Genomic DNA, 27,045 nt, shown 5'->3' on the forward strand with positions numbered 1-27,045 from the left:
GGTTTGGACCCTGAGTGGTGCATATTTTAAAGTCATCAGATGAGTACGTGTGATGAAGACTAGAAAGTGCCTGGGACTCGTGTTAGGTGATATGTATTTCCATGACTCCTTCCTCTACCTCCCAGTCATGATTTACGCCCCTTGACCCCTTGGTGTCTCCACTCAGCACCCTGTATGTGTCATAGTCATGTAAGTGACCATCCCTTTAAACTTCAGGCATAAGTTTTCAAGGAGCCCACCTCTACACACTGGCCCTCCGGCTCAGGGTCTGGTACATCTTACAAGTTCAGTAATGCTTGTTGAATTACTGATGAGCTGGGATCTGAGCCACTTTGTGAAAAAGAAAAAAATGGTGGGTGCTAGGTAGTGGAGGTGGCAAGGTGGTTCAGCAGAGTTGAAGGACATCCACACTCAGCAGTAGGAGGGCAGATGGTAACGAGGGACCGATTGCGGTGGAGCCAGGCAGGAGCAGGGGAGAAGAATGCAGACCTAGAAAGCACCGACATCTTAATGAGAAGTGAGGTGTAAGGAGCCTTCTATTCACAGCCGGTCTCCCTCTCCCTTGGGCTGTCCTTTCTGTTACAAGTGGGCAGAGTGCACTCTCGGTAGGAAGAGGAGGGGGAGCGAAGAACAGAGAAGCCCTGGACGCAAGACGGAGCGACAGGTTCCTTCCTCTACAGCCACCTCCCTCCGAAACACGCTTCACCACGCGAAGACTTGGCTTCTGTTAAAAACCTCCCTGGGTCTGTTCGAGCGTGACAGGACGGTCTCTGTCGAGGGAGGAGACACCTGACAGCTCCTCTCCCACCCGCCTGGCCCCGCAAGCCCTATCCCCGCTGCCGGCGGGTGCATCCAGGCGTCGCGCACCCGGGCGCCGAGCAGCAGCGTTAGCCGCCCGGGCTGGGACCGCGGTGCCCGCGGGCGCGTGCCCAAGCGGGCGTGCCGGGAGCGCGCGCGAGCCGGGGGGCGGAGCGTCAGGCGGAGAACAGCCAGGGCGGCGCGGCGCGTCTCGGCTTCGCAACCGCCAGCCGCCCCGCGCCCCCAACTCCGGCTGGCCCGGGGTGCGAACCCCCGCCCCGCCCCCCGCCCTCTCGCCCGGCCCACGGGGGACGTGCCGCTGCCGACTCGCGCCTGCCACTTGATAGCAGGGCACACCCGGAGAGGACGCGGAGCCATGAGCCGCCTGCCCCGGAGGGTGGCGGCGCTGCTGCTCGGGCTGCTCGTGGAGGTAGGGGCCGAGGCCGGGCCGCGCTTCCCCGGGCGCCTCTCAGACGCGCTAGCGGAGCGCGAACAATGCCGGGGGCTGAGCGGGGTGCAGTGCCGGGACGTCCCCGAAAGACCGTCCGGGAGAACCCGAGAGGTCGAGCGGTGGAGAGCCACAGGCTCGCGGACTTGCATAAGTCCGGCTGCTGAATGTGTGGGGATCTTGGTGACACGGTCCCATCCGGAACCCCCGCCCCGGGCTCCCCCCTGGCCTCCCCTCCCGTTCCCCACCCAAGACCGCCTACGCTTCCCCGCACCCCTTCTCCCGCGCTCCGGGCTGGCTTTTTTCTCTCGCTCGTCGCGGCGGTCTGGAGGACTCAGGAGTGACCTTTATGCGTTGTACCCCAAGTTCCCTCGAGGAGGGCGGGAAGGAGGGGGTTCCGCGCGGCGGGGGGAGGGGGCGGTGGTCCCGGGAGCGGCGCAGGCGCAGAGTCCAGGCCGCGTGCGGTTCGAGGTTGGAGTGGGCTGGAGGGCGGAGGTGCGAACGCGCGGACTCGTAGTTGTGGGAAAATGTCACGGAATACCAGGGAAGTAGCCGCGAAGAGCGGGAGGAAGCATTCCTGCGTGTGAAAATGAAGCGCACGGTCTTCAGTTTGGAGAGAAAAATTCCGCGGAGAGTTCGGGTGTTGGGCGTGATTTTCTGGAAGCCTAGAGAGGGAACTTGTTGAAGCCACTGGCAGTGGCAGCGCCCGGTGAAATCAACGCTCCTGCCGTCGCTCCAACCCACCCCGCCCTGCCCCGGGGCTGGGAAGTTGCGCCCCCTGATGGGGGGGGGCTCCCCCTTTTTTCTAAAGCGGGTTTTTTAAAATGTGAGCTAGTAGGGTCCTGGGGTGTGGAGTCTGAATTAGGGTTTGTCCAATTCCCTGCTCATCTTCGTTACTTTGAAGGAAATTTGCATTAAATTAATGAAATCAGAGTGATTGGGTTATGAATACTTACACTCCTTTCTGTGTTTTCTATTTTAGAGGCCTGTAAAACTTTAATAGTTGGGTATCTGTGCTGGAAATGACTTGGTTTTCTTAGTTGATTAAAAGATGATTATTAGGAAATATTGGATGGGAACGTCTTCTTAGCACTCGAAAGTAAGGTTGATGTTTCGAAAAGCTTCTTGCTCCAGGCAGACTTTTTGTTTTTTCCTTAAGATTATTTATTTATTTGAGAGAGAGAGCAAGTGCCCTAGCAGGGGTAGGGGCAAAGGGAGAGGGAGAAGCCGATGTCCCTTTGAGCAGGGAGCCTTATGGGGGAGCTGAATCTCAGGACCCTGGGATCATGAACTGAGCTGAATGAAGGCTGGTGGTTAACTGACGGAGCCACCCAGGTGCCCACGATTTTGTTCTGTGGTTTCTTATTTAGTATTTTTGTGTGGTGCCTTCTCACTTGAATTCTTTGCATTTGTTGAGAATCTTAAAACCTTAGGTATCACATCTCTGTGACTCACCAAAAAGAACAAGGGGGAAGTGAATCTGAAAGGGCTGTTTCCCTAAACACCAATGAATCTGTACTTAATGCATGCAGTGCCCGCCTCCCAGCCACCTTTTCAAATCAGCTTTTGATAAAATTATCTAGCGTTCCATTTTCCTGCCTCTCCCTGGTCTTTAGTGTGTGTGGTGCTGTGTCCTGTTATGTAGCTGAGACTGCTTCAGGGACCCAGTGCTTTCCAAAGAAGCTTCCTTTCTAAAGGAATTTCTCATCTTAATAGAGTGTTCAAATCATGTCTGAAAGGTTGAAATGATATGAAAGGCAGAACTGTGACAACAGTGAAAGCGAAATGACTAAGCTGATGTTCTCAAAGTCAAATATCTAGATGATCGGTAATTTCTGCTTTCAGTACGATGGTGTGGTGCAGCCCACTTCCATGAGATGATTATGCTAAACACCTGATTTGTCTCTGGGGGAGAGGTGTCTCTCTGAGGAAGTAAGATTTTTTTTTTAAACAGTTCGTCACATGGAATTTTATGCATGAGATAGGTACTGAGATGTTTTCATCTTAAATTGGTTGCTCTGAATTTCATCTAAAATTGGCTGTTGTCAGAGCACCTTTGATGCTCGAAGTCCTGAATCACATACGTAAGTGTGCAATCACATTTGCCAGATATGTGAGGAGGTAAAGAGTTCTCTGCACGTTAAGCACATAAAACCACCTACCGATGGAGATATTTGGGGACTTCTGACCGCCAACGGCAACCCAGGAGAGTTGCCTCTGTTTCTTTGTTCTGCTTGAACGGGTTTAACTGTAGTTGATTATATGCTGCTGGGGAAAAAGGGCATCCTCCTAGCAGTGGTCATTCCATTCCAGCCCTGCAGCACTCTGTTCCTAGCCAGCACCACCCGGGACCAGGCAGGGAGGTTTTATTTATGTCAGCAAGAAGTCCTTGAGAAGGGAGGGCAACTGGAAACTGTTTTGAAAAGGGCTCCCCCTCCCCCCATCCCTTTATAGAAATTCACCTACCCATTAGACATAAAGGCTGCATATTTGTTTTTTACTTATCACACATTTATAGAGTGCTTATCCTGTTTCAGGTACTGGTCTAAGTAAGCACTTTACAAGTATTAACTGATTACAAATATTAACTTAGCAATGACTTCTTTCGCCATTTTATTTCAAAGAGAAGATGTTATAAAGAACTTGTTCACAGTCTCAGCTGCTGTGAAATGTGAGGGACTTGAGATAGAAACCCAGGCAGTTGGCCTCCACCTCCCCGTGCTGCGCTACTGGTTCTCCCACTGCTGGACACCACAGAGACGTGGAAAGAATTTGCACATAGGGTGTCCTGAAGCCAGGGGTGGGCTTGGAGAGATCTGTGTTCCATGAAGCAGGTGAACCAGCAAAATATGCTCTAGAGTTCAGTCACACTTCCTTAGGGGACCCATGTAATCTAGCGTCCAAGCTGTGATACTTGGGAGAATGAAGTCAGGAGCTCTTAGTGACTGGGCCCTCTCAGCAGACATCAATCCACAGGACTGTCTCAGGAAATTTGGTTGTGTGCTCACCCTAAAGCCTAGAGAGGGCTTTAAAGTAGGAACAGGTTGTTGAGAGCACCACCTCTTTCCCAGGGAGGCTTCTTAGGAGCTCATTAGAAGTGACCTTTCCTTTCTGGTATCTCAGAGTTTCCTATGAATTGCAGAAAAAGCAGATGAGGGCTCTCATTTCATCTCCCTAACCCCCTCCTCCCCCCACTGTCACTCTGCCAGCTGCTTAGGTCCCAGGCACCCAGGTCATGAATGTGGTCACAGAATCAGGGAACCGCAAAGCCTTTTTGGGTAATAAAATTCCAAAGTTCTCTGTTTCTCTTCTGCTCACTGGCTCCTGTGAGGCCCTGAGGACAGTGCCTCCAGAAAGACTGAAAATGCTAGACTGTCTCCTGGTAGCCCCAGGAAAGTCATTCCCAGCGGCCTTCATGGAGCTGCAGTGGCACCTTAGAAACCAGAGGAAAAAAAAAAAGTTTCAAGTCTGATTGTGCTTTAGTTGAACTTGGGGAGTAAATAGGCTCTAGGGGTATGGGCCTCTCAGGGGCTTTTTATCAGAGTGCCTCATTTTCTAGATATTGTTATTGCAGTCACTTTCTGGAGGTCGGGTTGTTGACACTTTTATAATATACTTAGTCGTGTTTGTTGCAAGGGCTCCGAAGTGAGCCTAGAAACATGCAGTGTACTATTTAATACAATGCTGCCCAGTGCAAGTGCTGGGTGTTCTGTTGGATCTGTTCACTGGGGGGAATGAACTCTGCTGGGTTACTCTACTGGAGGGACTGGCATCAGTATCTTTCTGTATCTCCCCTGGCACCCCAAACTGGAAGCCTTTAAGGGAAGCTGCTCCGTGTGTTTCAAAGTCGTTGCCACAGAAGAACAACCCCTTCTTAGGCTAAAAAAAAGAAGAGGTCTTCTCCTAGAAAGAGAGGGTTGAAAAGTGAACATTGTCTTTTGAAACTACGGAAAATAAGAGGATTACTGAGTGTTTTTCTAACGTCCTATGTATTTTGATGGCTGGGAGGCTTGAGATTAGAACCAAGTTGTGTTTGAGGTTTTTTTGTTTGTTCGTTTGTTCCTTGCCACATGTTTCTTGTGCCCTGGAATGCCCAGCAGTTGTGGCAGCCCTTGGGTCCCAATTCTCTGACATTAACCTTTTCAGCCCTCCCACTTTGTAGAGCTTTTGGAATCTGAGCAACGTGCAATTTGAATGAAAAAAGAAGACTGTGGGGAGTTTGTTTCCTCTAGAGGCCCACGGGAGGCGGGGTGCTGATGGATGAGAGCTGGCCCTGATAAGTGAACCCAGTGGCAAGCACTTGCTCTGAAGTAGGGAAAGCCTGGCTCCAGGTATGTGAGGAGGGCCAGACTTGGGGCTCTAACTGGCCCTTGCTCTTTTGTGCACAGCTATAAAGGCCAGCTGGGGGGAAGTGAGTCCAGAAGTACATGGATTAGGCTAGTGGTCACGTGATTATCTAGCCGTAGGATGACAGCTCATTTTCCTAGAACTCGTGTTTGTCATCTCTTCCTGATGAGGCCTCTCCCATGTCACCCTCAGTGACACCCTGTCTAAGTCTCAGCCCAAGTCCCCTCCCAGCCTCCTTGCTCAGACCAATTCCTTCCCTTCTCTGTATCTGTTACCTCTAAAATATGATGGGATTTACATTACAGGGGCAAAAGTTTGCTCCATTTTGTTAACTGAAATATCCCCAGCTCCTAGAACAGGACCTGCCACAGAACAGGACTCCGTAAATATTTGAATGAGTAAACAGATTAGTGGGTAATGATCATGGGTGAGGGAGCTGAGTGGATCTACAGTAGGAGAGGGGAAGGTCATTGTTTAGCTGCGAGCCCCTGTATTAGGACTTAGCTCTAATCTGTTTGAACACGTGCAGTGACGGAAACTTAAAATCTCTCAAAACAATGCATCAGTTTTTTTGGACAATCTCAGTAGTTTAAGTTTTCTGTTGTATTGAGGAGAAATGACTGTGTTGTTTTTACCTGGTTCTAGTTCTACATTCTTGGGCCTTGTAGAAGAAATAGAATCATAGTGTCAACCCCTCAGTGTTTGAACACAGCTATTATAGTCCCCACTGTGTTCTTCTCAAGGTTCATTCCCTTCTGTCATTTCTCCAAGGACGTGGTTTTGAATCCTCTCACCATCCTCACAGCTGCCCTTTGAAAACTCTGTCAGTCTGTCAGACTCAAGAAATTCTCACTGATTGGTCCTAGAAAAAGTCAAAACTAATCTGCCTAAAACAAGGGCCAAAATTTTGTGGTTAATAGTGGGAGAAAAAGCAAAGCCCAAGTTATAAAAATGAGCTAATTTTATCTAAGTATTTTTGTAATTATGAATCCATTTTGGGGGTGGGAGAGAGATTAATTTTTCTGACAAAAATCTATGATGAATAATAGGATAGTCTTCACTCGACATTGGAAATTAGAGGCATGATCATAAAGTTTTTTGTCTTCTTTTCCCTCAGAATTATATATTCTAGTAATCAACCCTTCCCTCCAATTCCCACCTCTAGCTTCTCCTTTGGTCATTATTAGTGATTTAGCTGCCACATTCTTTTGTCCCTTCCATAGGCTTCATGAGCTACTGCATCTTTGTGAGATCTACAGGGTCATTTTGCTGTCCGTTCCTGTGGTATCTGTTGTACTCTCCTGTGATCCTGTCACCAAAGGTGTCGCATACTTAAATGGGCTGGGTTGTTGGTGCACTGCTTTAAAAGGAGAGAGTTCAGTAGTGAGTATATTTTGTCATGAAGCCTTTGGCTTGCCTCTTATCTCTTCCCCACTGTGACTTATTTGAGCAATAAGGACACACTGTTCTATAGGTGTGACTGACTGGCTCTATCACAGCCCTAGTGTGGACCTTGTCATATGCAGATAAGATAAGCCAAGAGATTCACACTGAATTTTCAGTGACACTTCAATTTTTTTAATATGGGCTCCTGGTAACCCACAAATCCTCCCAACAGTTGTGGAGATGTTTATTATAATTTATTATAATTTTAAAAACTGAAATTGAGGGCTGTATATTTATTCTAATTATATTTCACATTACATTCTTCATGTCATCTTGTTAAACTTGTCAGCATCTGCTTGGATGTCTCAGTCCATTTGGGCTGCTATAACAAAATACCACCTACTGGTATAAACAACAGAAATTTATTTCTTATGGCTCCAGAGGCGGAGGAGTCCAAGATCAAGGCTCCAGCATGGCTGTATCCTAGTGAGGGCCCTCTTCCTGACTCGTAGTGAAGCACCTTCTAGCTGTGTCGTCAGTTGGTGGAAAGGGCAAGGGGTCTCTGTGGGATCCCTTTTAGAGGAGCACTAATCCCATTCACGAGGGCCTTGTGAGGTAAACACCTCCCAGGGGCTCCAAACCACCACATCAGGCATTAGGGTTTCAACATAGGGATTTTGAGGGGACGTGAACATTCAGACCATAACAGATGATGACACGACCATGTGTTGTAGAATCTCAACTCTTTGTATATGGGCTGGTAGTCTTTGAGTAAATTACTTAAGCTCTCATCGACTCAATTGATTCACCTGTAGAAAGAGAAGTGCCTTAGTGTTGAGGGAGGCCATGGGAAAATCCCCCACTTGAGACAACTCTGTGTAGGCTGGATCAACAGATTGTGAACATTGTCTCTAGGCAGGCCCCAGGCATCTTTATTTTTTAACAGACGCACAGTGCTTCTGATGATGAGACGACAGTCTATAGTTAGCCCAGCCAGACTAAACTGTTTGCTGCGGGTCCCCGAAGGCACCACATGATGTCTGGTTGTTTCCCTTCCCTCTTACTTTTCCATTTGAACTCCCACCATAGTTGAAGATGATCAGGTGATGTCTAGGAAGACCATGCTAATTGTCCCCTCGGGTATGAGTTAAGTGCCAGAGCTGGGCAAGCCACTTTCAGGACCTCCTAGCTGAGGTATTTTAATTGCCCGTTTGTGATCTGTGAACCTGTTAGACCTTGAGCTCTTAGGGGACCTTGGTTCCAAAAAGTTTAGCAGATGTGGGAAGAGGGGGTGTGGAATGAGATCAGGAGCCTGGATGTAGAGGTTTACCTCAGGAAAGAGAATGTGGTTTGAGTCGGGAAATGAGGTGAGCAAGGGGAAAAGGTGTAGACATATTTTAGGTTTAGTGGGGCAACTGGGTGAGATATCTTGTTGTTGTTGTTAAAGTAATCCAAGAAGGCGAGTTGGAAAGGATCTGAACTTTAAGTAATGGCAAAGGTCTGAGAGAGGTGTTGTGGGAAGGGCCACTTAGATGGTGTATACCTGTTCGTTGCAGAACATTGCTGGCTGGGATTTAAATGAACATTTCTAATAGTCCTATGGATACAGCCAAGCGTCCTGACTTGCCTCTGAATGGCAAGGGAGCTGAGGAATGAGAAGGTAGCTACTAGAGTTGGGATTGGTGCTGGGACCATGGTAGTATGTCAGGAGCATGAGAATTCTTGGAGGTTATTGTTAAAATGGCTAATTTAGGGTCAGTCTGGAAGGTATAAAATTAGAAGGGGGTTCATGGATTGGAAAATGAAGAAAATTGGAGGGTATGGGGCAGATCCCCATAAATTGAGCCATTGGGAAAAGAGAGTGAGGATACTGTGCTAAGGAAAAAGAACTTGCTATGAGGTTTGTATTAGTTTTCTGTTACTGCTGTAACATATTAGCTCAAACTCAATGGCTTAAAACAACACAAACTTATTATCTTGAGGTTCTAGAGATCAGAAGTCTTACATTGGATTCACTAAAATTAGAGCATCAGCAGGACTGCTGGGCTGCATTCCTACTGGAGGCTCTACTGCAGACTCTGTTTCCTTGCCTTTTCAGTTTCTAAAGTTTGCCCCCATTCCATGACTGCTGGTCCCTTCTTTCATCTTCAAAGAATGATATGTTCAAATTTCTCTCACTTCTGCCTCCTTGTGTCCCTTATAAAGGCTCTTGTGAATAGAATAGATGGTGCCTATCCAAATTAGCCAGGATAATCTCTCCATCTCAAGATCCTCAACTTAATCACATCTGCAAAGTCTTTTGGCCATGTAAGGTGACATACAGGTTTCAGACATTAGTTGGTGGACATCTTTGAAGGGAAGAAGAGGCATTATTTTGCCCAATACAAGGTTGAAAAAACTACTGCTTAACATAAATATTGTGGCTAAATCACTGTTAGTGAAGTTTTTTTTACAGTCCATTAACACATTGCGTACAAGGTTATTCCGTGGGAAACTAACCTGTGCAGTCCAAAGCCCTGCTGAGATAGATGGTCAGTGGAGTGAGTGAGTGAGTGTGTGCCACAACTCGCTGTGCTGGGTTGAAGTGAAGATTTATTAGTAAGTCTGTTTCATGCTTTGAGTTCTTGGTAGGAGGAGTGAAAATATGTGGTACTCAGCCCTGTGGAAGCTGATGTTTATTTCCAATTTTCCTGAGTTGTACAGGAGGACAAATCACAGATAGAGAAAAGGTTTCTGTCATCATGGAATTGAGACCACAGGTTACCTGATGCACTTGATGCTTTTTCCACTTCCTTGCAGGAAAGGAACTGGTCTTCAAAATTAAGACACCTGGGCACGCTGGTCCCCTGAGTTGGGTGTTTGGGGCCATCACTGTGGTGGCTTCTCAGGCTGCCTCATAATCATCTCTGTGGGGAATGGCTGCCCTTGGAGACTGCCTTCTGGACAGGAGTCCTACTACTCCTGTGAGACCTAAGGGGTTGGCAAGGAGTCTGGGAAGATGGCAGATTAGGAGGATGCTAAGTTCACCTCATACAACAGATACACCTAGTAATAGCCACACTGGTGTAACTAACCCAGAAAATGAACCGAAGACTGGAAGAGCAGACACTCCACAATGAGTCTTAGAGAAGCCACATTGAGAAATGGTAGGAAGGGCAGGGTCCTGGTCAGTCAGGATCCAAACTATCCAGTGAGATGAACCATAAGTTGGAGGAATACCATGGAGCCTGGAGCATGGAAGGAACAGGAACACACCCCACACCAGGTACCCCAGACACAGGGGACCTGCACTGGGAAGATGACTCCCCATAACATTTGACTTTGAAAGCAGAGGGGCTTAACTTTGTGAGTTTTTATAGTCAGTGAGACTTTTCTCCAAGAATAAAAGAGTTGGCAGAAGCCATTTCTCACAACCGCCCCCTGCCTGGGCTAAATACCCAGACACCTGCAAGAATCAGCTTGAACACTCTACATATAGCTTGTTAACACCAGGTGTCCTACCTTGTGCTCTCCTTTGAATTTGCCCCGTCCAACCCACCCTACCTGACAGGTCCCATCAAAGCAGCTCGTCAGATCTCCTCCTTCAAGCAGTACCAGTAAGCAGCTGCATAGGCCTTGCTAATACTACATGCCCTGCCCCCATGTTCTCCTACGGACTTGTCGCATCCAACTAGCCCCACTTGCCAGGAGTCTATCTAAAGCAGCTCCATGTCTCATCCTGCAAGAAGACCAGCATACATCTTACTAACTAACCCCATGCGGCCTGCACCCCCACATTCTCCTGCAGACTTCCCTGTCCAACCAGCCCCACTAGGCAGGAGTCTATCTAAAGCAGCTCCAGAGGCTTCTCATTCTTTAGTCAGCCCCAGCAGTGGCCAACAGCACTCCAAAGTGACTCCTCTCAGGGGAGTCATAAGGCCAGTGCTTTTAAGATCAAGAGGAGAAGATAACCATACACAACAGTCCCACTGCAGCCCCAGCAGTGGGCTGGGGTCACACATTCAGTCTGACTGCCAGTCCCACCCACCAACAAAAACTTCACAGGGAGCAGCACAAAGAGAGAGCGCTGTAGTCACTGCAACCCCAAGAGATGGACTGGGGAAGACACCTGGTCTGACTGCAGGCCCTGCCCACCAGTGAAAGCCTTTCAGGGGAACAACTCAGGGAGAGCACACTGTAGTTAAGTGTGACTGCAGCCCTGGCAAATGGGCCGAGGACAGGCATCTGGTCTGACAGAACTACAAGCCTACTGTGGCCCCAGACTGACCCATTAATGATGCAGTGACCAGACACCATCCACAATAGGTAAGGAGAGCCATTGTAACTAAGTGAACTGAAGGCAGTCTTGGCTCAACCACAGGAGTAAGGTACATGCAGCACGTGCAGGAGATACTCCTTGAAGTGCCAGGTTCTGGTGAACGGAAACATTGCACTATCGAGCACTATAGGATCTATTCTCTGTAAGGCCAGTGCTTTTAAGATCAAGAGACATAAATGACTTTCCTAATACATTGAAACAAATACAGAGGGTTAGACAAAAGAAGGAGAGGAATATGACCCAAATGAAAGAACAGGACAAAATCACAAGAGAACTAAATAAAATGGAGATAAAGCAATATTCCTGATAGAAATTTCATCTCTGATTTTTTTTTTATGTTTTCTACTTCTATTTTTAAAGAACCAACTAGGGATGAAGAACTGAGTAACTGAAATTAAAAACACACTAGAGAGAGTAAATCATAGACCAGAGGAAGCAGAAGAACAGACAGCAAGCTGGAAGACAGAGTAGTGGAAAGCAATCTAGCTGAACAACAAAAAGAAAAAAAAGGATAATAAAGAATGAGACTAGGTTAAGGGAACTCAGCAACATCATCAAGCTTAATAATATTCGCATTATAGCAATCCCAGAAAGAGAAGAGAGAAAATGGGGGAGAAAATTTATTTGAGGAAATAATAGCTGAAAACTTCCCTAATCTAGAAAAGGAAACAGACATCCAGATTCAGGAGGCACAGAGAGCCCTCAACAAAATCAACCCAAGGAGGTCCACACCAAGACATTGTAATTAAAATGGCAAAAAGTAGTGATAAAGAATTTTAAAAGCACCAAGAAAAAGGAAGACAGTTGCATACAAGGGAAACCTTCTGAAGCTATTAGCTGGTTTTTCAGCAGAAGCTTTGCAAGCCTGAAGCAAGTGGCATGCTATATTCAAAGTGCCGAAAGGAAAAAAAACCTGTAACCTAGAACATTCTGTCTAGCAAAACTATCATTCAGAATAGAAGAGATAGAGTTTACCAGACAAACAAAAACTAGAAGAGTTCATTACCACTAAACCAGTCTTATAAGAAATGTTAAAAGGAATGCTTTAAGGGGACAGGAAAGGCCATAATCAGGAGTAAGAAAATTGCAAAAGGAAAAAAATTTCACAGGTACATAAAAACATAAAAAAAGGAGCAGATTGATCACTTGTAAAACCAGTGTGGAGGTTAGGACACAAAAGCAATAGAATCAATTAGAACTACAAAAATCAGTCAAGGACTCGCAAAATAAAAGTATGTGAAGTATGACATACATAAAATGTGGGTGGGGGCAAAGATTTAATGCTTTTAGAATGGGTTCAAACTTAATTGACCACCATCAATCTAATATAAATTGCTGTATGTACAGGATGTTAAATAACACCCTAACAGTAACCACAAATCAAAAACCTATAATAGATATACAAAAAAAATAAAGAGAAAGGAATCCAGGCATATCACTAAAGAAAGCTATCAGACCCAAGAGGAAGAGAGCAAGAGAAGAAAGGAATTATAGAAGAACTACAAAAACAACCATAAAACAAGTAATAAACTGGCAATAAGTATATACCTATCAATAATTACTTTGAATGTAAATAGACTAAATTCTCCAGTCAAAAGGCATAGGATTCTGAATTCTTAATTTAAGAATTAATAAGATTGATAAACCACTGGCCAGACTTACCCAAAAGAAAAGAGAAAGGACCCAAATTAATGAAATCATGAATGGAAGGGGAGAGATCATGACTAACACCAAAGAAATAGAAACAATTATTAGAAATTATTATCAGCAGCTGTATGCCAACAAATTAAGCAAGAAGAAGTGGGTGCCTTCCTGGAAACTTGCCAACTACCAAGACTGACAGAGGAAGAAGTAGATAATCTGAATAGACCAAATACTGTAATGAAATTGAAGCAGTCATCAAAAACCTCCCAAAAAATGAAAGTCCAGGGCCAGATGGCTTCCCACGGGAATTTTACTAAACATTTAAAGAAGAAATAATACCTATTCTTCTGAAGTTGTTTCAAAAAATAGAAACAGAAGGAAAACTTCCAAACCAGCTCTATGAGGCCAGCATTACCCTGATCCCCAAACCAGGCAAAGACCCCATCAAAAAGGAGAATTACAAACCAATATCCCTGGTGAATATAGATGCCAAGATTCTCAACAAGATCCCAGCTAATAGGATCCAACAGTACATTAAAAGGATTATCCATCACGATCAGGTGGGATTCATTCCGCTGTTGAATTTTTTAAGTACTTTTGGGAAACATCTTGCATTTGAGTATTTTTTAGACTCTCTATTATTTCATTTTTCCAACCTCTCTATTTATAAAAGATGCTGATGATGCCCAAAAAACAAATAGCCTAGTTAAGAAATGGGGGGCAGAAGATATGAATAGACATTTTTCCTTTTTTTTTTTTTTTAAAGATTTTATTTATTTGACAGAGAGAGATCACAAGTAGAGAAAGAGAGAGAGAGAGGAGGAGGCAGGCTCCCTGCCCAGCAGAGAGCCCGATGTGGGACTTGATCCCAAAACCCTGAGATCAGGACCTGAGCTGAAGGCAGAGGCTTAACCCACTGAGCCACCCAGGCAGCCCCTGAATAGACATTTTTCCAAAGAAGACATGCAGATAGCTAACAGACACATGAAAAGATGCTACTATCACTCATCCTCAGGGAAGTACAGATCAAAACTACAATGAGATATCACCTCATACATGTCAGAATGGCTAAATTAACAACACAGGAGAGAACGTTGGTGTGGATGTGGAGAAAGGGGAACCCTCTTACACTGTTGGTGGGAATCCAAACTGGTACAGCCATTCTGGAAAACAGTATGGAGGTTCTTCAAAAAGTTAAAAATAGAGCTACCCTATGACCCAGCAGTTGCACTACTAGGTTTTATCTAGAGGGTACAAAAATCTGATTTGAAGGGCACATACACCCCAATGATTATAGCAGCATACCCTAAGTTATGGAAAGAGCCCAAATGTCCATCAACTGATAAAGATGTGTGTGTGTGTGTACACACACAATGGCATATTACTTAGTTAACAAAAAAAAAAAAAATAGAATCTTGCCATTTGCAAAGACATGGATGGAGCTAGAGTGTATTATGCTAAGTGAAATAGGTCAGTCAGAGAAAGAAAAATACCATATGATTTCACTCATGTGGAATTTAAGAAATGAAACAGATGAACGTAGGGGGGAAAAGAGAAAGAGGCAAATCATGAAACAGACTCTACTCTTGAGAACAAATGATGGGTTGCTGGAGGGGAGGTGGTTGGGGGGATGGGTTAAAGGGGTTATAGGCATTAAGGAGGGCATTTTTGATGAGGACTAAGTATTATATGTAAGTGATAAATCATTAAATTCTACCATTGAAACTGATATTACACTATATATTAACTAACTGGAATTTAAATAAAAACTTGGAACTACTGAAAAAAAAAAAAAGATGGTGATGGTGTGATAACTAGCAGTAACTTAATAGTTGGCTTACTACATGCCAAACACTGGTTTTTAAAATTTGGATAATTTCAGATTTTCCTTTACTCTCTTTTTTTTCCCCCCAGCTTTCCTGAGGTATACTTGCCAAATGTTTTACATATTTAAGGTGTAAAATGTGATGTTTTGATGTATGTATATATTATAAAAAGATTACCACAATCAAGCTAATTAACACATCCATCACCTCATATAATTATCTTTTGTGTATGTATTGTGGGAACACTTAAGATAAACTCTCTCAGCAAATTTCAAGTCTACAACACAGTTTTATTAACTAGTTACCACGCTGCACATTAGCTGTTCAGACCTTATGAATCGTGCATAACTGAATTTTTGTACCCTTTGAGCAACATTTCCCCATTTTCCTCTTCTCCCAATCCTTGACAACTATTATTCTATTCTCTGCTTTTGTGAGTTTGACTTTTTTTGATTCCACATATAATTGAAATAATGTAGTATTTGTTTTTATGTGTCTGGTTTGTTTCACTTAATGTAATGTCCTCCAGGTTCATTCATATTGTGAAAATGGCTGAATTTTTTTTCTTTTTAAAGGATGAATAATATTATATTTTTTATAAATAAAAGCTTTTTTAAAAAATCCATTCACCCATTGACACTTAGGTTGTTTCCTTAGCTGTTGTGAGTAATGCAGTGAACATGAGAGTTCAGATATCTCTTCAAGATAGTGAGTTTAGGGCGCCTGGGTGGCTCAGTGGGGTGGGCCGCTGCCTTCGGCTCAGGTCGTGATCTCAGGGTCCTGGGATCGAGTCCCGCGTTGGGCTCTCTGCTCGGCGGGGAGCCTACTTCCACCTCTCTCTCTGCCTGCCTCTCTGCCTACTTGTGATCTCTGTCTGTCAAATAAATAAATGAAATCTTAAAAAAAAAAAAAGATAGTGAGTTTATTTCTTTTGGGTGTATACCCAGAAGTGAGGTTGCTGGATGATGTGGTAGTTCTATTTTTAATTTTTGAGGCACCTCCATGTGTTATCCATAACAGGTGTGCCAATTTATATTATCATGAAAGGTGTACAACAGTTCCCTTTTCTTCACACCCTCGCCAACAGTTGTTATCTCGTGTTTTTGATAGTAGCCATCCTAATAGGTGTGAGGTGATATCTCATTGTGATTTTGATATCCTGTCCTGATTGGTGACATTGAGGATTTTTTTTTGAGGATTTTTTCATGTACCTGTTGGTCCTTAGTATATCTTCTTTGGAAAAATGTCAATTCAGATACTTTGCCCATTTTTTAATTGGGTAATTTGTTTCTTTGCTATTGAATTACATGAGTTCCTTTATATTTTACATATTAACCCCTTATTAGATAATATGGTTTGCAGATATTTTTTCCATTCCATAGATTGCCTTTTCATTTTATTGATTGTTCCCTTTGCTGTGTAGAAGTTTTTAAAGTAAGATAATGTCCCACTTGTTTCTTTTTGCTTTTGTCACCTGTGCTCTTGGTGCCTGTCATATTAAAAAAAAAATTGCCAAGACCAATATTTTCTTCTAGGAATTTTATGGTTTCAGATCTTACATTTAAATCTAACTTTGGGGCACCTGACTGGCTCATTTGGTTAAGTGTCTACATTTGGCAGGGTCCTGGGATTGAGCCCCACATCGTGCTCCCTGCTCTGCGGGGAGCCTGCTTCTCCCTTTCCCTCTACCTGCTACCATGCCTACTTGTATTCTCTCTCTCTCTCTCTCGTGTGTGTGTGTCAAATAAATAAATATGTAAAATCTTTAAAAAAATAAATCTAACCTTGAAATGATTTTTATCTGGTTGAATTTGTTGAGACTTGTTTTGTGAAATAACATGAATCTATTTTGCAGGATGTTCCATTTGCACTTGAGAAGAATGTCTGTTCTTCTCCTCTTGATGGGCAGTACCGTATATGCCTCTTTTTTTTTTTTTTTTAAAGATTTTATTTATTTATTTGATGGCCAGAGATTACAAGTAGGTGGAGAGGCAGGCAGAGAGAGAGGAGGAAGCAGGCTCCCTGCTGAGCAGAGAGCCCGATGCGGGGCTTGATCCCAGGACCCTGCGATCATGACCTGAGTTGAAGGCAGAGGCTTTAACCCACTGAGCCACCCAGGTGCCCCCCGTATATGCCTCTTATAAAGACTGGAGTCTCTGAGTATTATATTATATTGTTATCTATTTTCTTCTTCAGATCTGTCAGTGTTAGCTTTATATATTTTCATACTTTGATGTTGGGTGCATGTGTATTTATAGCTCTAATAGCTTCATGGTGAATGTTATCTTTATATGAATGGCCTTCTTTGTCTCTTTTGACAGTTTATGATTTAAAGTATCTTTTGTCTGATATAAGTATAGCCACCCCTGCTCTCTTTTGGTTACCATTTTTATGGAATGTCTTTTTCCATCCCTTTATTTTGAGCATGTGTGTGCCTTCAAAGCTTAAGTGAGTCTCTTGTATGCAGCATATAGTTGGGTTATTTTTTTTCCCCAAAAAATCTATTCAGGCACTCTCTATTTTTTGATAGGAGAATTTAATCCATTTACATTTAAAGTTGTTATAGGTAAGAACTTTTTCTTGTTGTTTGGTTCATCATTTCCTGACTTTATTGTAGTTTTTGTTCCTTTCCTCCTTTCTGTGGTCTTCCTTTGTGATTTGATGATTTTGGGGGATGTGTTCTGAATCATTCTGAATCATTTCTCTTAATTTTTTGTGTATCTAGTATAGGATTTTGCACTGTGGTTGTCAGGAGGCTCACATGAAACACCTTAAAGTCTAAGCCATAAATGTACCTGTAGTTGCTACAAGAACTACACTTCTGCTCCCTGCCCAAACACATTTTGTGTTATTGATGTCACACTTCATTTTATGTTGTTTGGCTATTACTGCACTATTGTAACTATAGTTATTTTTAATATTTTTGTGTTTAACTTTTTACACTAGTTAAAAATTACTAGCGTTATGGTATTGGAGTATTCTAAGTTTGATTATATATGCACCTTTACTAGTAAGTTTTATGCTTTGTGTGCTTTTTGGTTACAAATTAGTATTCTTTCATTTCAATTTGAAGAGCTTCATTTAGCATTTCTTGCAAGTTAAGTCTAGTGGTGGTAATCTCCCTTAGCTTTTGTCTGTCTGAGAAAGTCTTTATCTCACCTTCATTTCTGGAGGACAGCTTTGCTGGGTATGTTATTTTTAACTGGCAGTTTTTTTTCTTCAGCACTTTGAATTATCATCCTACTCTCTCCTGGCTTGTACAATTTCTGCTGAGAAACTTGCATATAGCCTTATAGGGGTTCCTTTATATGTGACAATTTTTTTTCTCTTGCTGCCTTAAAAATTGTCTCCTTATCTTTGGCTTTTGATGATTTAATTATAATATGTCTTGGTGTAATCTTTGGGTTGATCCTATCTGGGAACTTTTGCGCTTGAAGAACCTGAGAAAATCTGGGGAATTTTCAGCCATTTTTTCCTTTAAACAAACCCTCTTCTCTTTTTGTTTGTCCTATTTTCCTTCTCCAGATCATTATAATGCACATATTGATTCACTTGTCCTTGTCCTATAAATCCTATAGGTTTTTTCAGTCTTTTTCACTTTTTTCTTCTCTGACTGAATTATTTCAAATGACCTGTCTTTGAGTTCACAGATTCTTTCTTCTGCTTGATAGAGTAATGTTGGGGTCTCTATTGTATTTCTTTTTTCATTCATTGTATTCTTCAGTTGGAGAATTTCTATTTGTTTTCCTTTTTGTTAAAATTTTCATTTTGTTCATGCATTTTTTCCCCTGATTTTGTTGAGCTACTTTTATTTTCTTGAGCCTCACTGAGCTTCCTTAAGATGATTATTTTGAATTCTTTGTCATGAAATTTTATATATATCCATTTCTGATGTGTTGGTTCCTAGGGCTTTATTAATTTCCTGTTGTGTTGTTGGTTTGACTGATTCTTCATGCTCCATGTAACCTTGAGCTGATGTCTGTGTATTTGAAGCAATAAACACTTCTTCCTGTCTTTACATCTGGTTTTACCAGGTAAAGGCCTTCTCCTGCTGTGTCCCTGGATTGATAGGACTGCCCTCAGGATTGCAGTTGAGCAGGGCAACCTCTCCGTTACTGGGTCTGCAGTTGGGTCCAACACTGGCAAACCAGGGGGCGTGGGTGCGTATGGATCCTGCCTCTATCCCGGGTAGACAGGACTGACTCTGAGACTGTAGTTGGTAGGTCTAGAGGCCGGTCGTAGGGCCATCTTCAGGTCTGCAGTTGGTGAACCTCACCAGGGAGATTGTGGATGGCTGTGGCTCCACCTATATCCTGAGTATATTTGTACCAGGTTTCTGGGGGGCAGCACTGCCTTCTGGACCAGGGTAGAACAGGGTTAGAGTAGGGTCTTAGGGTTCTTCAGGATCTACAGTTGGGACTGAGGTTGGCAGACCTGCCCTTGGGGGCCCGTACAGGCACGTCTCCTCCAGTTCCCTGAGTGTATGGCATTGCTTGCAGACCGCATAGTCCTGGAACTGAGTCACAGGGCTGCGGCAGATTCCACAGCTAGGAGTGAGGTCAGCGGACCTGCTGCCAGGGGAAAAGATGGATGTTTCTGGGTCCCTGGGCCAGCAGGAGTGACTCTAGACCTCCTTCTAGTGGGGTTTGGGGTCAGGTCACAGGACCACTTCAGGTCAGTCAGGTCTGTGGTTGGTAGGTGTGATAAAAGGACCATGGGTGGATGTGGCTCCACTGGGGTCCTTTGGTAGCTGTAGCTGGTTTCAGGACCATGGTCAGGCTGGGTTGGAACCAAGTCCATAGGGACAAGGCTGCTTTCAGTCTGTAGCCGGGAAAACTGGCAGTGAGCATACCATTGGGACACAGGCCTGCCTTCTCCAAGTGACACTTCTTGGTCTTAGGCTTCATTGGGTTTTGCAGCTTCCTACTTGGAATTCCCACAAAGAGCCTTGCTGCCAAGTGGTTGTGCTGGGGAATGTGAGCTGGGCCCTGCTGGTCTACCATCTTGCTGACGTCCTCCAAGCACTGTTTTAAGTACTTGACATTTCATCTCGACAACCTGCAAGTTCAGTGCTTTGTTATGCCCATTTTTCAAAGGAGCCAAATGAAACACAAGAGATTAAGAAGCTTGGCCAAGATTTTCTAGCTAAAGCCAGTCTTCTTCCCCCATCAGTTTGACATCAGAGTCTTGGTTCTGAAATAATGTGTTTCACCTCTGCCTTATGTTTTTAAGTTTATATCATGATAGAATTTTCTTCCATGCAGGTTCATTGTGGCCTGGCCTGGAAAAGGTTCCTGGTGGATGGCTCATGTTTTGGGCTTTTGGGTTGTTAGAGACTGAAATTCAGTCTTGTTTTCCTAAGTGATGTGTCTTTCTTATAAATAGGAACTGGAAATCTACAAGGTGGTAATTTTGTAGATTTCATGGTATTCAAAAGCAGATAATAAGCTTAAGAACTGAAAGGTGGCTGAAAAAGCAGCATGCCCCGTTGGGTTGTCCTCGTGGCCTTTGAGACCTGTGCAAATGATCATCTTTCCCTGGGTTGCAGTCGGGGTTGCCACCTGTTCACCTGACGCTCTGTGCCGTGATGGGGGCTTAGAAGGGGCTTGGCAGACTGTCTGGCAGCTCACGACTCCAGACACAGCCTGCGGAGGTGCTTGGCGAATGCGTTCCGCTTCAGAAGTGTGCGTGCTGGGTCCCTGCAGGCAAACGAGAGGCTCCTGGAACACAAATCCATTGTCTCCTTGCCACGTACAAATTACGAGGAAGGAAAAATCCACCAGGAAATTAGAACACATAGAATAGAAAACAAAGAGTCAGTTTTAGTTTTGGTTCATGAACTATTTTCAGTATTTTAAAATGTATATTTATTTGCTCTATTTTATTTTCATTAGTAAGACCTCATTGGAAGAACTCTTGTGTGAGTATTCTTTATTTCCTGAGAATTATACTTCTTGAAAGGTCTTTGTAACAAATTATGTGAATGGAGTTTGCTTTTCTTTTTAAAACTTTCCATAAGGAATTATATTCTTAGCCAAGGCTAAGAACAGCTGCTCACATGAAAGTAATTCACCACTGCTACTATAATTAATAATGAGGTGAAGGGCATGGAGATTAGGAGAAGCCTGTACCTAAAGAGCTTTTGGTCCTTTGAAACGTAGAAAAAGGGCCATCTGGATCCACCTGTTAGATCTGGACCTTACGTGGCGGGAGTGCTGTGCCAGCCATTGTTCTGGTTGTACACCTTACCCGTGTTCCCGCAGTAACCCTGTGAGTCTCGTCGCTCCACTTTGCAGATGCATAAGCCAAAGACAGGAAGCTAAGTGAGTCATGAGAGATCATGCGTGCAGTAAAAGGAGGTAGTAGGAGTTGCCTTTTCCGGTTTTTATGTGCGAGGACACTGAGGCACTAAAGGTCAGTGACCATCACAATGTCTATGCAGTACTAGCCTTCAAGGGCTGGGGTCGGGGCTGGGGAAAAGGGAGGGAGCTGCGAACTGATGGGTGGGACGTGGAGCCATGATGGCAGCTGAACGTGTCAACACAGCCCCCTACTTTGCCTGTCTCCTCCTGCCTTCTCTTCCCCGCTCCCATGTTTTGCAGCTTTCCTTCTTTTTTCTTTTCTAGTACTTCTCCAAAATCTGCAGACAGATGGATAGTTTTTTAAGAGACTTTTAAAACGCATATTTCTCCATGGAACTTCAGTTTCAGATGGATTTGTCTTTTGGCTTAGAAGTGTGTCTTAATGTCATGGTTTAACTTGGAAGCAGCATCTCTTTAGGAAGATAACCTTGCACCTGCTTTTCTCTTTTCTGGCACAGAGCAGGGCGGCTCCTCCTCGATGGGTCTCTCTTTTCCATTATCTTCCCAGACCAATCCTTTGTACTTTGGAAGTTGGTGTCTCCTGGATTGGGTTGAGGCCTTTCTACTCTCCTCATTCTCTGGATAGTCCTGGGGAATCTTCATCCACGACTAGATCTTCAGTGATCGTATTTATGCTGATGTCTCCAAAGTCTGTGTCTCTCACCCAGGAATTCCCTGCTGGCCTCTAGCCTCTGTTGGTCCAGTAGAAGTCTCTGCCAGGGTAGCCAAGGTCTCTCTGATCCTGTATCTGAAGCAGCTCCTCCTTTCCCCAGATGCCCCATTTCTATCTCAGTGGCCGTACCTCTCACCCCGGCCGCTACTCCCGAAACCTAGGGCCATTTCAGCCCCACCTCATTGCATCCTATGCCCTACTGATTCTTTGTCCTTTCAGTTTCTAGAATACTCCTCTCCCAGGCCTCTGTTTTCTCTCTACCTGCCTCATTCCGGGCTATTCTGCCTTATAATCTCCTCCTTCTACCTGTGTCATCTTTTGAAACTTTAATGCAACCTGTCACTTCCCCCCGCTGAAAACATTAATGGACTTAAAATTCCCATCAGTCTTAATTCATGGTGCTCTGCAGTGCCCTGGTAGTTCCTTAGATGGTATGTGGTTGAGCCGGCCTGGCCCCCGCCTTCGGGACTCCCTGCTCTTGCCCTAACCAGGTGCTGTGTCCAGTAGTGTGGTAGCAGGCATTCATGATTGTATATGTTGTGTCTTCTGAGAATTAGCTGATCACTTTACAGGTTTGGAGCCTCTCTTACCCGCAGTAAATAGGTAAGGACGAGTACCTTTGTGTGCGTAGGTCTCTCTGCCTCTCCTCTTTACCGTCGATCACACTTCTGGATAAGCTTGTGCATTTTGGAAATGGCAAAAGATGGGAGGGAAAGAGACCCAAGATTATAAATTATTTATAAATTATTCACAGGGTGAGTAGCAGCCAGGGTAGCCAAGATGCATCTGTACGGTGCCTGTCACTGTATAGTCTTTCTGAATGGCGTTCCCCAACTGGTACAGGTCCAGCCTCTGACGTTAAACGGGACAGACCCGGGAATAGCCCTGCTGTGAGGCTCCAGGGTCTGGATGGAAACGATGCCTGGCTGCTGGGCCCAGGAAGAATGTGAATGAAGGTATGGGCGCACAGGTACACGTGTACGTAGGACCGTGAGTGTGTGGAGTCAGGGGTGGGAGAGTGGAGAACAGGGGACTAGAGACTCATGTAGGATTGAGGGAAGTAATCTACTTCTGTCCCTACTTTGTTTCATTGGTTTCTTTAAGGGAGATATTTAAACCAAAACCAAAGTTGTTAGGCCTAGGTCTATAATCTAAATATTATTTGTTTTGTAGTAGTTGAAATGGAGCTTACAGCCAATCTAGGAACCCTGTCTTAGGGTCTGTATCCTAGGTAAATGTCCCGAGTATCCCTGGCTAGTGTTTTACGTTCCTCACTCTGGAAGCAGGCCCCTTACAGAGATCTGTATTTGTGAAAATTCCATCAGCACACCCTGACTGCTCCTCCCAGGTGGTGCAAAAGGAGAAATGAAAATATATCCCCATGTAGTTCTGCAAAGTGGTTGAATGAATTGTTAGGAATTACACTAAAAATGGTCCCCCAAACCCCTCCTTTTTGAAAAAATAGGTTCTTGAATCCAGCATTTAAAAATAGGCAGCCTAGCAGATGAACTGCAAACCCTTTCTAACAGTGGCTCTTGGTAGGGGACACAAATATTAGGAATGAGGTTCTGAGATATAATTGACTTCTATGTCTATACTGTTGCTCCCTGAATGCTTCCAAGTTCACTTTATTTTAGGAAGATTGGCAGTTATGATTATGCTGTCAAGCATTTGTCTTTTTGCTACGGCAACAGCATTAAGATCCAGACAAAATGCCGCACCCTGACTTGGGTTAGAATAGTGCAAGGCACAGATCTTGGTTGCATGTCTTCTAAAGTGTGTGAGCCGCTGCTAAAATCTGCAGCAAGCGGTGTGAATAATTTCTCCTTTGGGTTCAAGGGGAGAGTCTAGGAAATCCTGTGTCTTGTCTCCACGGTGTTCTGTCACCTTTCTGGATTTGGCAGAGTTGAGTGGCTCAGGCACTGGGAGGTCTCCTGGGAGAACAGGGCTCCCTTGGCTGCATTCTTGCTTTCTTCAGTGAGTGAATATACTGTGTCATTGATCTGGTAGATTAGACACCTGCTTTAGGAGGGATGTTGGTCTACATGACCTGAGATCTCCCTCTCTTGGGTGTAATGTGGTAGGAAGAGGGCAACTTTGGAGCCAGACAGATCTGTTTGAAACTGATTCCAGCATTTTCTTTTTGGGCATGTCACAGCTTTCCTGGACTTCATTTGTAACACTGCGGAGGGAGATCATGCTTGTGTCGCAGGGTATATGAGCGTAGAGAGCCTGTGGAAGTGGAGAGGTCTGCCAAGTCATAGATCTCCAATAAATGGTGGTTGCTCTCTTTAATATGTGTTTTTTTTTTTTTTTTTTTTTGGAGAGGGACAGCCATTTAATTTCAGATGGTGATGAGAAAATCTTTGCTAACCCCATCCCCAGAGTCAGTGTGGAGAGAACAGCTTTTTAAGTCACTTTAAGCTGCTTGAGAGGGGGCATCAGCTAACTTGTATTCCTTCTCTTACTGGTGTTTCTAAGTCCAAAAGGTGCTTATATTGGTCCATCTTATCTAGCTCTTTAAAGGAATGCCTTCCCCATAGAGTGCGTACTAAGAACCAGCAGAGGGCAAAGACCTTGACAATAATGGGTCCCACTACTTCCTTTCTTCCCATCTCACTGGTCCCTAACCTGTCTCCTCACACTGTCCCTCCGCCTCTCCACCTCCTGCTCTGTGCGAAGAGAAACAGCCTCGTTCTCTGCCTAGCTGACTCCCTCACCGCTCAGTGTTTCCCTTAAGAGAATGGAGTAAGACCTCCTTTGTCTCTCTCTTTTGTGCATTTAGACATCCACTTGGATGGGAAAATGGACCTTTGGGATATGCCTCGAGGAGTGCTCAGAATCTGAGTTGGCACTAAACAGTAGGAAATTTTCACCCACACAGGTTGTCAGAAGGATGTGCTTACTGTAAACACTGATTTCTAAAGTTTCATATCCTAATGGTCTAGGGCATTACTTGATGTAACGAAAACTTAGATCGACTCTAGAAGTGGTTAGACTACAGCAAGCATGGGGCTGGTGGTTCTATCCTGCAGACTCCTGCTGATCTGGATGGTAGCCACAGCTACCGTTCACCAAGGAGTGCCTTGCTGAAAAGAAGGAACGCGGCTCTGATTGAGGAGTGAAGTCGGCTCTGGGGGAGGAGAAGGGCATGTGCGGTTTCCGTTAGTAATTTGCCAGCCAAGCCAGAGTGCTGTGTTTTCCTCCTAGAACCTACCCATTTGCTTTTGCTTGTGCTGTTCCCTCCTCTGGGAATGCCCCCTCCCTCTGTCCGTCAGTTGTCATTTCAAATACAACCTTCTCCAAGCTTGTCCTGATCCCACAAGCCAACGCAGGCTCTGATTTTCAAAATTCACGGTTGAAACATTGCTTTATTTATTTATTTATTTATTTATTTATTATATTTATTTATGAAAGTTAATATGATGCATTTTAATTGTGAAATAATTGAAAAAGAGAGAAATATACAAAGAAACAAGAACAAGGTACTCATCATTCACCATTCTTAGAGATCAACTATTAGCATTGCATAATGTTTTCTGTCCGGCCGTTTTCTTTGCATTTTTCATGCAGGAGTCCTAACCTGTATGCCGTTTTGCATTCTTCTCTCATGAGCACTGCCATTCCATTAACAAATACTCGTAAACATTTTTGTGGTCGTGTAATCTTTTATGACAAGGCTATGGACTGACTCATCGGTTCTGATGTTGGATAGTTAGCTTGTTGCCTATTTTCCTATGTTTCAAGAATCCTTAGATAAACATCTCTGTGCATTTGGGATTTCTTTTAAAGGATAGATTTCTAGAAATGGAATAACCAGACCACAGTCTGTTGACAGATTTAAAGATTTGTCTGATCTGTCTCGCTAGACTGACTTTCGGAAGTCTTTTTTTAAACCAAATTTATACTTCCAGCAGTGTACATAACCACAGGGTCCAATATTATGTCTTTGCTTATTTGGACAAAAAAATGTGAGATATCCCTATGAGATACAGAGTTTAAAATCTTAGCACTTCTGGAGCGCCTGGATGGCTCAATTGGTTAAGCATCTGCCTTCGGCTCAGGTCATGATCCTGGGGTTGTGGGATCAAGTCCCGCATTGGGCTCCCTGCTGGGAGCCTGCTTCTCCCTCTCCCTCTGTCTGCCGCTCTGCCTACTTGTGCTCTCTCTCTCTCTGTCAAATAAATAAATAAAATAAAATAAAAAATAAAAAATCTTAGCATTTGCTGGGTGTTGGCAGATTTTCTGTCTCAGAGAGAGGCTGGCAGGTCTACCCCCTTGCCCAGGTTCCTGTGCCTAGTAGATTGGCTGTCTCTCAGCTGATGTTGGGCCTTTGGTTCTGATGACTGACACACACAATGCTAGGAAATGGAGTTCTGCCAGGAATCCTTGGGTTACTGTAGCAAATGAAATGCTGTGTCCTTTCCCAAGCAAGGGCATTTTCTGGGAAGTAATACCTGCCACTCATTTGTTCAGGCTCCTTGACCCTGGCCATGCGGCTCTCATGCCCCTGTTTTCTTGAGAGTTGCCTGGTCCTGATGGGCGGTCCAGGATGATATTCCTGGTCAGAGCAGCCAGTTTCTGCAGTGACCAAGATGGGAATAGGGTAAAAATGAGCTTTTTTCTCATTTGAGAGCACCATAGCTTTTTTTTTTTTTTTTTTTTTTTTGGTCTCCTTCAGGAAGGAGAAGAGTGCAGGCTTTTTAATACATAGGATTATTTTTTTTTTAAAGAGGGATTTTTTTTTTTTTAATAGAAAATTTCCACACTCTCTTTTCTGGAAAGCCTGTAATGTGTTCTTCATTCTGCTGGACATGGATGTGCTCTGTTTGGAGTGTAGTGTTTGGGGTAAAGGAAAGAGAGAAAGCAGTTCGCATCAGCAGATGCTTCCTTCTTGTGTTTTTGCTCCCAGGGTAAGCTGACAGCCATGTGCAAGGTGTCAGCCAGTGCGGCCCTTCTGATAGTCACTCTAGGGAAAATGAAGAATATGGAGCAGACCCTGTTTCTGAGAATGGGAGAAAGGGAAAATGCCTTTAAGAACATGGCGTCTGCTTCAGTCCCAGTTGCAAAAGTGATGTTTGAGGGTCATTTCCTTCCTCTGCTTTTGTCCGGATGAGCCACAGATTTGGATATTTTAGTAGAAATTAAGGCATGGGCCATATGCATCTGTCATCAGTCTGCTGTTCCGAAAGGAGTGTGTGTGCCTGACCATAAGGGTTACCCGCCCTAAGTGAAGAACAAAT

General features: G+C 44.2%; 1 protein-coding gene across 1 annotated transcript in view; it reads left to right on the top strand.

Moving 5' to 3' along the window:
- The first annotated feature begins 1,012 nt into the window (after window positions 1–1,012).
- VOPP1 (VOPP1 WW domain binding protein) overlaps window positions 1,013–27,045 on the top strand; it is a 108,354-nt gene continuing 82,321 nt past the window's right edge. Inside the window, exon 1 of the mRNA XM_032874985.1 lies at window positions 1,013–1,228. Within this exon, the coding sequence (XP_032730876.1) occupies window positions 1,175–1,228 (54 nt within the window). The 5' untranslated portion in view covers window positions 1,013–1,174. The remainder of the gene's footprint in view (window positions 1,229–27,045) is intronic.

This window comes from Lontra canadensis, unplaced genomic scaffold (genome assembly GCF_010015895.1).
Source record: "Lontra canadensis isolate GAN:19392208 unplaced genomic scaffold, GSC_riverotter_1.0 scaffold54, whole genome shotgun sequence".
NCBI lineage: Eukaryota > Metazoa > Chordata > Mammalia > Carnivora > Mustelidae > Lontra > Lontra canadensis.